The sequence below is a fragment of the Pundamilia nyererei genome, unplaced genomic scaffold (assembly GCF_000239375.1).
Source record: "Pundamilia nyererei isolate P.nyererei 1_Seehausen unplaced genomic scaffold, PunNye1.0 scaffold00019, whole genome shotgun sequence".
Classification (NCBI taxonomy): domain Eukaryota; kingdom Metazoa; phylum Chordata; class Actinopteri; order Cichliformes; family Cichlidae; genus Pundamilia; species Pundamilia nyererei.
In genome coordinates, this window is record NW_005187420.1 from 3298602 (window position 1) to 3310736 (window position 12135).

Here is a 12135-nt window from a genome sequence, read left to right on the forward strand (position 1 = left end):
TCTCAATCAGAAGACTGAGATTTTTATTTTGCCTCTAAAGTCAAAAAGTTCTAAAATCCTCTTTAATTGCAACTCCTCCAAATTCGATAATTGAACTAAAACATCAAAGATATTAATGCAGGTTAGCCGCACTCTACAGTTCTGCATCTGCACAGAGACCTGCAACACCTGTCACATGACTTTCATGTACTCACATGATTGCATCACGACTGCAGTCGCTGCTCTTCATCACATGCTTCACCTTGTCCACTGGTACGTGGATTTTATTAGTGACGGCCTCGCAGCATTCGACACCGTTTGTCACCATGTCTATAGCGACTGGCACTGTGGACACACACACAGAGTTAATACGAGTGCAGCTCAGACTCACGGCACTCAGAGGTCAGAGGTCAGCGGTACTCACTGGCAGAGCTGTGCTTCAGGAAGCAGATGAGCATCAGGACCGTGAGAGCCAGCAGAGTCTTCATGGTTCCCGACACAGACAGATGTTCTTCTGTTTGAATGTGCAGGGCTGATGTGCTCTGACCTGCTCGCTGCTCCCTTTATATCCGACGTCCACGTTCATGGCTCAGTGTGTTCTAAGAAGTCACGGTTCCCCTTTGGTTCCACTTCTTCTCCTTTCTGACAGGATTCAGAGAAACCCCTTACAGAGGATTTCTTTTTTAAAATGATGTTAAAACCACCAAAGGAAAATGCAACGAAATCTCATTTTACTTTTAACTAAAATCTGTCTTTGAATATCACATTTCATCTATTTCTCTCTTTTTTATTTCTCTGATTTGTTGTCAATAAATCAGAGAAATAAACTCGGCAGAGCTTTATGTGAAAATTACAAACTGATCGGTCTGTATTGGCAGAACTCATCCGATTTGAAAACAACAACAATGACACGACCCTGTTTGAGTAAGTACTCTGGTGACAGTAGGAAGGAAAAACTCCCTTTTAACAGGAAGAAATACCGGCAGAACCAGGCTCAGAGAGGGACGGGGCCACAAGCGGCTGGGATTTCTCATTTTAAATAAATAAAAATAAAGTCCTTCCACAGCTTCATTAGAAACATTAGAAACATTAAAAACAGTCACTTGGTTTCCTGTGGGACCCTCTGACCGCAGAGCCTCGACACTGCTGGTAGATGCAGAGGAATGAGTAGAAAAGATCATAGCAGCTATGTTTAATATGTTTGATATGAATTTAACTTTATAAAGCACATATGGTACAAGTTGTAGTGCAGTAGTAATGGCAGTAATACTGTTGTAATGAACAGTAATACTGGTAGTATTAGCAGGACAAAGTCAAAGTGCTCCAGTCAGCACGACCTCTGACCTGTGAGGTCGGAGCACAGATTACAGATCTCTGTTATTCTCTTTCATTTTCAGCGTGTTGAGTCTGAAACACAAACACCTGTCCAGGTACTCGCAGGCCGGACTGCAGCGCTGTGGGGTGACGTTGTGAGTTGTGTGGCGGTTTTCACTTCCTCGTCCACTTCCACCAGAAAAAAGTTTCTGTGAATCTGTTTTCACACTTTGAGAAAACCCGCACATTTATTGTGACTGTGTGCAATTTTGTGTTTCTACTTCCTCGTTGTGGTGAGCTCGTTTAGGAGGCAAAAGGAGAGAAGTGGAAGAAAAACAAGCATATTTCCTCTTGTTGACTTTCATCATGAGCTTAAATGTGTTCATTTAACTTCAGAGGGAATTTTATTTGTCTTATTCATTATTTTATATGTGTTTGGATTTTCAAAATAATGGGCTTCATGTTTTATTTGATCTCATTTTATTTTGGTATTTTTATTGTGTCATACATTAATTGATTTACTTAAACAAACCTCTGTTTGCTGTGACACATCAACTTATTTAAAACTAGAAAGCGTACTTTGTCCTCAGTGGTGTTTGACACCGGTCTGATGCTCTTTGTGTTTCTGGTGCCTTTTTGGGTCACGACTCTATATATTTAAAAATGCACATGCTAATATTGCACCTGTGTTCAAATGTGCTTTTTAATAAATCAGGGACAGTACATTATGTGAAATGTTTGGAATATACCTGCTGAAATATGATATACAGTCTCTCCATAGTGAGGGAAACAAACACATGACCTGCAGGCCAGCATTTTGGTGCAACAAGCAGATTCCTTTCTTTTAGTCTGAGCCTATCAGTGCTGCAATCAACTCACTCAACAGAAGAGAACAAAAGGACCGGTCCCGCTAAATTAAGAGGGACGGCCGGGGGCATTCGTATTGTGCCGCTAGAGGTGAAATTCTTGGACCGGCGCAAGACGGACGAAAGCATTTACCAAGAATGTTCCAATGTGCCCATCTCACATTGTGCGTCAGAAAGCTTTTTCTGAAAACACGGGACTGTTGCTTGCTTTGATTGGACCGCAGCCAGGCTCGCTGAAGCCAAAGCCCTAAAAGTTGTGTCCCGGTTGCGTCGAGGTGTTGAGTCACCCAGAATTCACTGTTTGCATTTGTGATGATAAGTCATAACAAGAGGAAACTCCTTCCTTCCAGTGGTGACTAAAGGGATGTGCATCTGCGAGGAAAGTAGGACGTAAATAATTCAGAGCAGAATAGAGTGAGACGCCTCGTCAGTGCGTCAGATCCATGAGGAAAACTAACCAGATCTGCGTGTTTAAGCAGTCAGGTTCATTTTCCTGCATTTATTCAATTTTCATCCTTATCTTTGTAAAGAGATAAGCAGCAGCTTTGCTAGGAAAACTGGCAAGTCCCGTTTTTCCTTAACGGGAAACAGAAACTTTTCATCTCTGTGTAATTCCTGCAGACCAGGCTGCGTGACATCCCAAATTAACCAGACTGCTGCTATCAGCCTATTTCAGCTTCACTGACTCAGAGAAATGTGAAGCTGTGAAACTGAAAGAACGTCTAAGTGGAAAAAACAAGCCGAACACTTTCCCAGAAGCCAATCAGTCCCCCAGACTCTCGTGTTCAAATGTCCAAACTTACAGCAGAAATAAACATGTCATGTGTGGACGTAACACAGCTATAAAAACTGTTTCAGTCTCTAAAGATAATTCCCCCTTCCATAACAGCAGGCACACTGCACCACCTTTTCTCCAACAGGCTTCATCAGGACCAAACTTAGGGAAGGGAAGCTGTCTGCTTACACCCTATGACAGAGAGAAGACAAAACTTAAGGACATGCAGTACTGCAGCCTTCAAAATAGAGACAGTGTCTGTCTCCTAAAGAGGGGACGAAGCTGAAGGCTCTCCCTCCCATTCTATTTTTAAATACTGCAGGAAGAACAAGTAGGCCTGCAGTGCAAGAGCGAAGTGCTCTAATAGGGTGATATGGTACTGTGAGGTCTATCACTGCATTTTGGATTGGCTGGAGTCTTTTGAAGGAACTTTAAGGATAACAAACTTCATGTCAAAATGGGACACGCCCCCTAGGGTGGTTGAGAATGACCAAGCAAAGATCCTGTGGGACAGATACAGGCGGACAAATGGCTAACCAACCGGACATAGTGGCGTAAGACAAGCAGAGGAAGACGGCTGTAGTGATCGATGCAGTGATACTGAATGACAGCAACATCAGGAAGAAGGAACACGAGAAGCTTGAGAAAGACCAAGGGCTCAGAGAAGAGCTCGAGAAGATGTGGAGGGTGAAGGTAACGGTGCTCCCTGTGTAGGGACCCCCAAACTGGGCAAGTGGCTCCAGCAGGTCCCAGAAACAACATCGGAGACCTCTGTGCAGAAGAGCGCAGTCCTAGGAACAGGAGCAGCTCAGATACTGTGCAGGACCCGAGCTTGAAGGATAGACCGCCCGCAGGGGTGAGTGGGGAGTTTTATTCATATTTCCATTTTATTTAAATTGACAAGTTTAGATTGTCAGTTATTTTGATTGTATTTAAATTTGTTCTTTTAGTGTAGTGTGAATTAAATATAATAACCTGGTTAGGCAGACTCCTGACGGCCTAATGCAAAAACTTCCTTCTTGTCTTCAAACCTGTATTCTCTCTAATGCCCAGCAGGGGGCGAGTCCCCTGCTGCAAAGACTCAGATTACACAGGTCTCCAAAAAACAAAACAAAACAAAATATTTTCAGCTGCATGGGATATTTCGGGTAAATTGTATGTTTTTTAGGGTGCTGAACCCAAAAATGATTTCATTTCCCTCCATCACGTTCAGTTTTTTGCAAAACACGAGTAGTTTACATTAAAAAAAGCACAACAGCAATGAAAAGTATCAATAATTTAACTGTGCACACTTTTTCTTTAGCTTTGGCTATGAACAAAATAAACCTTTTGGGACACGACCATCTGAGCTCCTCACACCGCCAAACCCACCGTACCCTCCCCCCTCCTACTGACCCCCCTCAATTCCTCACATTTTCTAGTTGTATGTCTCGCTCTTAGAAACATTAAATTAATGTAAGGAATCCTTATTGGATATGGTTTTTTGATTCAATTATAGGATACCAGATTTCAGTTTAAAAAGGTTAATTACAGTAAAAACATGAGTGTTGCAAGAAAACCTGATGAGGTGGAACTTTTAGAGGATTTTTCCCAGTGAGTAAAAATCTATAAGAAACAGTCAAAAAAAATCATATACAATGTTCTGTTTGCAGACCTGTGTTATTTGGATGTCAATAAGAAACTGAGCCTGCTGCTTCCTTTATCTGTGACCTCAGATTCGGTTATTTTCCAGTGGATTTATGTCAGTGCACAGTTACATTTCACTAATTCTGTAAATTACTGAAAATGAACAAAATGTCTGCATTACTCGATTATTCACCCGTCATTCTTAATTTCTTGGACACTTTAATGTCACCTCCCAGCGCTCTTCACAAACTTCACCCTTTGATGCTGTAGTACAGGAAGATGGTGTCGCAGGTGTCGACTGGAATGCCCCTGAAACTCTGCCGCCTTGGCTGGATATTTTGCAGAAAGTCCCACGTCACATTCCTGTACGTACATCAGCCCGACCGAAACAACAGAAGGCTGTTCATGTTTGCATCACTGCGTCATAGTGTGCATGCAGTATGCTGCATGCACATGAGGGAAAATCTGCAGAAATGCCTCAATATCATTATATATTTAAAGTATGTAAATATGCAAAGAATCCCAAACAGCTCTTCTTGGTTTCATCCACAGTTTGTGCTTTTCATGAATCATAGCAGTTAGACTCTGTTTGTCTGAAACGCTGAATTATAGACAAACCTAAAATTCCTGACACTAAACAGCCTTTTACACACATCTAAAGCTTCCATCACTGTTACATTATTTCGGTAAATTTTGCCTGTTCCTCTTCCTTTTCCACTGACACCAGGTAAGCAGTACACCTGGGAGGTTAGGTGCTTTATAAGAGTAAATTCCTGCCTCAGATATTCACGAGTATCCATTGGGGCATACGTACTGTAAATGTTTAAAGGTTATACTTATGTTCCATATATATGTGCACGGTAACAAAAAAATGCATTCTTTATTTTTTGTGCATTTTCTATGAGTTTCATGTACAAAGGATGATTTTCATGAGACAGATCAGGATTTACGAGGTCGCCACAGATAACATATGAAAAAGTCCAAAGGAGCTGCAGACTTGCTGCCAAATACACAGACTAAAATGACACTATAATAAAAACTCGTCAGGTTTCCGAGGCACTGACGTCCCACCGACAGACAGAAGGCTTCATGTTGGTCTCTGTGTGTAAACACCGTACACGTGCAGGACTGCTGAGTGTGAGATTACAACATTTCTGACATGTTAGCTGCGAAAACAACTGAAAGGAATATTTAAAAAAATCTGAGGATTAGATTCAAAACCCAAAACAATGACAGTGAGAATCCATCATCCTGAATCATTGCAGGTGCCCGAACGATGATGTGAGTGTGGAAAACCCGTATTGCATGCCCTGGTTTCCTTGTCACTCGCAGAGAGGAAGTCAGTCAATGGGAGTGAAAGGGTTCAAAGAAGCAGGAAGAATCGGCCTTTTAATTCTAATCAGACACATATCCTCTTTCCTCTGTGGGACAGTGATGCAATGAACAGGTTTGACACACAAGTTATTTATAGAATCAGTGGAGGAAGCTGCTGAAATTGTTTGTTTTTTAATTCAGCGTAATTGTTAATTGTTAGACTGGTTTTGTGTGAAGGCATCAAGCTTTAGCAGCAGGCTGAGGTGAACTATTAGCTACTGCCTGTGTTTTTTAAGATTTAAGACTTTTAGAATCTTAACACGACGGCACAAACAAACTCGTTTCAAGTTCATTTTAAACGTAAAGTTAGGACGTCTCACAGGCTGATCTGGCAGGCGAGCTCTGCTTCTAAATACAGGCAGCAAGGCTTTATAGCGAGAGGGAGGAGACTGCAGCGGCATTGCATCACCTCACTGGTTTCTGTGCCAAAAAGCACCGTCAAAGACACAAAGAGCATAAACTCCACACAGAGTAAACAAGGAAACTCTAGCATAAGACTTATTGTGATAACAGAGGCTGGATTTAATCAGTAACTTGTAAAAGCACTGTTACAGTTTCACTTTGAATCATTCAGCTGAAGGCCCGTACCCTGAACGTTTACCTTAATAAAGAATCCCAGAAGGATCTTAAAGACATTTTAAGCTGAAAGATTGCGAGCTTTGTTTGCCCTGAATTTTACCCCACAGGTACCAAACAAGCTTCCCTCTCTCTGCACTGAGGGCTTCAGAAAAGCTTCCAGAAGCAAATGCACCGTTAAAAACACAGGTGGGAAGTGAATAACTCGCTCTTATCCTGGTGTGACAGAGCTGACGTCACACAGACCTAAACATTAGAGAAAAAACTGACTGAAACGTTGGTGCTGAGCCTGTGGACAATTGCCACAGACTGTAGCCGTGTCCCAATTCATAGGCTGCATCCTTCAGAGGCTGCATTTGTAGACCGACTACGTCACAGCGATGGGACGAAGGCTGTCCAAATTCGAAGACTCCAACAAATGCGTCCTCCTTTTCCCCAGATTTGAAGGATGGCTCGGGTGTATCCTTCGTAGCCCACCATATCCCATAATTCATAGCGCGGCCCAGCCAATTCCAGCTTCCAACATTGGCGGCAGCTATTTAATTTTAATATTACTCTTATTTCTCTTTCTGGGTCACAAAATAAACTTTTAAGATAATTTCAGGCGAGAATGTAGCTGTGTAAACTTCAAATATCAGTTCGGTTTATCAAGACATCGCATATTTGAGACGTCTGTTACCCACCAGCTTGGAGCGGACCATGAGGTCAAGGCTCACTAGAGCCGACGAGAACAGCGAACTCCCGGCACATTGTTTTCAGACCCTCGCGGTCTTTTGCTACTCAGGTTAAACATGATACATAAGTCACTTAGATAACTTAAACATGTTATTGTTTGGCTTTTTTCAGTGCTTTATTTGTTCCTGAGTAAATCGGTTTGGCTGAGATTAAAGTTCTAGTTTTCATAAACGTCAAACAAAAAACTGATTAAACAGAAGTGTGAGATGGTCGAGTTTATTAAACTCTACAGAGACAGCGGTGACGCTGAAGGCCAGACCGTCCCATTTCACAGCCTCACGCTCACGGCTTTCTCTATCTTCGAAGGACCCGGCCAACGTAGACCGCGAAGGCCGGGTCCTCATGCTGAATTTGGACACAGCATGTATGTAAAGGATGGAATTAGGCACCATCTTTAGTCAACAACTGATTTTGGACTCTGCAGTCAGACACATGAACATTAGCAGTGTGGCTGCTGCCACCTTAGACTTTCAAAGCCAGAAGTGACCACATTTGGATGACAGGCTGGCGTGCTAAGTTACCAGCTAACTCCAGTTAGCTCACTCCACAAGCTGCATTAATTTAAAAGGCCAGTAAACCAGGATAGCCAACAAACTGTCAGTCACACGTGTCCATCAGGTTGTCTACAGTCTACCATGTACTTACAGTTTCAGGGGTGAGGGGCAGTGAGCGCACCCAGCACAGCCAAACCCTGCAGTCTTTGTTTGCTGTGTGTGATCTGAGGCGACACTCAAAATTCATGCATTGCACAATGACTTGGTGTGTGTAATGTTCTGCATGTGAGTGAACAAAGTCTTAATTAGAGATTTTCAGAGAGTCCTGGAAAAACAGCACACTCGAGCTGCACACGTTTAGGCCGCTCTGTGGTATCCATGGTTACCAAGTAACAGCGGGAGTTCAGAGCTGCTGAATGGAAGCGTCGCATCATCTCAGTTCACTCTAATGGACTACGTTGTACTGCAGCGGTGGATCGTGGAGCCTCACAGTAGTTATGAAAGTTATCCCCATGCTAGCCGCGCCGCAGAGGCACAAGCTATGTCCCAATTCATAGGCCGCATCCTCCTGAGGACCTGGCCTTCGCGGCCTATGTGGGCCGGGTCCTTCGAAGTTATCTAAGTTATCTAAGTGACTTATATATCATGTTTAACCTGAGTAGTGAAAGACTGCGGGGGGTTTGAAAATGATGTGGGGGGAGTTCGCTGTTCTCGCCCCGGTCAGCTGTTCGCCCCGGTCAGCTATCGAGCTGGTGGGTAACAGACGTCTCCGAAAACGTTGGAGCACTTTTGCAAATATGCGATGTCTTGATAAACCGAGCAGATATTTGAAGTTTCTACAGCTACATTCCCGTGTGACACAGAAAGAGTAACAAGAGCAAAATTATAGTTTAAGTAAAATTATAACTAAGTAGCTGCCGCCATTGTTGGAAAGAGGAATCGGCTGGGCAGTGCTATGAATTCTGGGATAGGTTGGGCCATGAAGGATACACCCGAGCCATCCTTCAAATCCGGGGAAAAGAAGGGCGCATTTGTTGGCTGCATTTGGAGCAGCCTTCGAATCAGGACAGCCTTCCTCACCTGGCTGTGATGTAATCGGTCTACAAATGCGGCCTCCGAAGAATGTGGCCTATGATACGTGCCTACAGTTTGCGTTTGAGATGCATTTTTAAAAGGTAAGAAATTAAAAACAGCTCTGTATTTTAGCAGCACGTGTTTCACTTGGCTAAGCACTTGCAGGAAGTATATGAAGGCTATATGACCTACGTGATGAGGCAGGGGCCCTGCAGGTTATCAGCCCGGCTTCTCTCAGCCTGAACGCAGCACATTCTCGTGAGTTATTCTGAGCTGTCACGATCTTAGGGTTTTCCTCACTGGGCCGAGGGGAGGGGCAGCAGGAGGAACCGGTACGTAACCCCGCTTCCTGTGCGTGATCATACTTCCTACATTTGTCATATCAAAATTACTACAGCGGCTGAGTCCTTCATTTTTAGGTTAGTTCCTTTGTATTAAGAGTTTATGCCTTTCCTCACAAACTCCCCGACTGAAAGTAATTCATGTGTCTGTATTTTCCTGCTTAGTTACTGCCTCTCACTTCCTGTTTTAACTTGTCAGCTTAATGTCTCTGCATTTTTAATCGTCTCTGCATGCTCCTAACCAGCTTTGGATGGCGTTCACTCTGCTGACCTTTATGGAGGTTTCATCAGATGAAATAAAGGCTCAACTTTGTTGCTTCAGTCAGTTTTCCTCATCCTGCTCCACATGACTTCAAATTCATCAACCCTCCAAAATAAATATTTAAAATGTATTTAAAAACAAACACTAAATGTTTTGTGTTTATTTCCTCCTTCGACTTCTGCTGACCTCAGAACCTCACTCCAGCAGCAGGAAGTGAATGTAGTCTGACGCTTGAGTCAGCTCGAGTGTGTCATTGCATCACCAGGACACATCTGTGGAGTGATAGGGTAACCACAGGGTGCGCCACACACAAGTGCTGTTATTAAAGTATGAGGGAGCTGCGAGGGCTCCATATTCCTGCTGGTGGTCCAGCAGGAGGATGGGCCGGGGTGGGAAGATTTACAGGGATGAAACTCAGTGCCTGAGAACTGATGTCATATCATGTCATCATGCACAAAAAATAGAGCTGAGACCACAGAGAGCTCACCGGCTAAAAACTGTGAATTAAGATAAGATCACAATCTGATTCATGCAAATACTCACATTGTGAGAACACACATCATGAGTCACCCCGCTGCTGTAAAGTAACTCATCGCTCCCACTTTTCTGTAGCCTGCTGTTCCTGATGCTGACAGTCCACGTGACAAAGTTCCCACATTTTTCTACAGAGAAATATGAGCGATAAGTGACTTCACAGGAGCAGGGTGACCCCAAGAGGATTTTTTTCCATGTGAAGAGTCAGGAATGACCTCGTTTTATTTTTAAATACATACAATACAGTGTTTCATGGCGCTGTGTTGACATTTTGAAAACTTTTGATTTGAGTTCTTCTTCTCTCAGAAAAAGAAGCCGACAGAAGCTTTTGTGACTCTGATGTGTAAACCCTGAGATGTACTGTTGAGGATCAGAACAGCAGCAGTTGCAGAAAACCTGACAATATTCACGTTTCAGGCGATAAAACCTTTTTCTGTAAAACATAAACATCTGTCTCTACCTTTAAAAAAAACAAACCAACAATGAAACGTGTGAAATGTTTAAAATGAGATCACGGCGGAGTTTATTAGAGGTACGAGGCTGTCTGCTCGCGGTGTTCTGAGAAACCATCCTACTCGTATTATAATTTGACGGTGACTTGTGACTAACCCTACCCATAACTTTAAGAAGTATTCCAGAGAGAAAAAGTTAATTTGGGTTCGGTGTTATGCGCATGCGCCGCGTCAGCGCAGAAACATTGGTTAGGAGGTTTTTTGACCGGTCACAAACACAGCGCACAGCCAGCAGAGGGGCGGGGCAGCACGCGAACTGTTTCTCATGCGGAAATGTTGATTTTGAGGAGATCCCCATGGCAACCAGGCAACCGTAGGAGCTCCGCTTGTGTATTTAAAGCAGCTTCAATGGAGCGTCCGCCAGTCTCAGCCGTCCGAAGTCAAGATGGTCGCGAGCTTCCTGCAGTTGGTAAATCACATCACATTAGCGCCCCGGGCTCGCGGACAGCTCTCTCTGACTCTCACGCGTGTTTCTGCCACTTTGCAGATCTCTCTGCTGATCCTCCACGAGCTCTGCGCCGCCGCCTCCAACTCCACGTGTCTCAGCGCCGAGAAGGTGGAGGCCCGCGAGCGAAAGTTTGACGTCAACCTGAAGAAGCTCGACCTTCAGCGCGACGCCCGCGAGCACCAGGAGCTCACCACCTGCGAACAGGCTGCCCAGCAAATGCACGAACTCAACGGCCGCGCGCTGTCTCCGTGGCGTTACTAGTAAGTATGGAACCCGCAGAGGGACAAAAATGCTCATTCTCTCACTCATTACTGTTTGAATGAAAGTTTGAATGTTGGGTATTGTTGCAAATTTCTATCATCGATTCGACTGAATTTTGACTGACAGTCAGAAATATTCTAATTCTATATTTTTTTCAATCTCTGTATAAAAACAAGGCTGACACTTCATCAGAGCTGTGGGCATCACAACAGATGCGTTTGTCTCAAAGTAACTGAGGCTAAAACAGAAACACATAAAGGAGATTTTCCTGGTCTGTCTTTTTCTAACAGATAACCTTAAAAATATTCTGCAGCCAATCAAAAATGGAAGAAAACCATGAATCAGCTTCTGAACTTGATGCTGCTGAGTTCCAGAGGTTTGATTAGAGACTCAGCTAAGAGTTTTGGCATCATTTTAAAAAGTTTACATTTCTGCACTGAACAGGCTTTCTTGTCAGAGGCTGACTGCACTGAACACACAGGTAGACTGGTGCGTAATAAGCAGCAAATAATGCAGAAAACAGAGATTTGAGATGGGAAACTGTTCTTGAAGGACACTTAGAGAGACAGAGCTGTGCAGGAAGTGAGATCGTATCGTGGTGGAAGCAAAACAGTCAAAGTAAGAGAGAAACAGTGACGATGTTTTACAAATGTGAAGTGTAGCTTGGAACTTTTTTTGCTGCTGGTTCAGTGAATTTTGGTCAGAGACTGACAAAAATAGATTCAGGATTTAATGAATCGATAACGCGTTATTCTGGCTAAAATCAATTTGAATTGGAACATATTTAATAATTCTTTATTTATTTACCAACATGGTATACATCATGCTTTGGTTCAGCAGCAGGTATGGTGGATGTTACAAGTAACGCGTTACTGCCCATCTCTGGTGGTGGCTGATCCAAAGTTTGGATGTGCAGAGAGCAGGCTGGATTATTGCGGAGTAGAAATGGATGGACGGCTGCTGA

General features: G+C 43.5%; 1 protein-coding gene across 1 annotated transcript in view; it reads left to right on the forward strand.

Annotated features, from left to right (window-relative positions):
* Window positions 1-3383: 3383 nt before the first annotated feature.
* Window positions 3384-12135, forward strand: part of LOC102209139 (uncharacterized) — a 15293-nt gene continuing 6541 nt past the window's right edge. Inside the window, exons 1-4 of the mRNA XM_005726446.1 lie at window positions 3384-3439; window positions 3649-3790; window positions 4797-4925; window positions 10950-11170. Of these exons, the coding sequence (XP_005726503.1) occupies window positions 3384-3439; window positions 3649-3790; window positions 4797-4925; window positions 10950-11170 (548 nt within the window). The remainder of the gene's footprint in view (window positions 3440-3648; window positions 3791-4796; window positions 4926-10949; window positions 11171-12135) is intronic.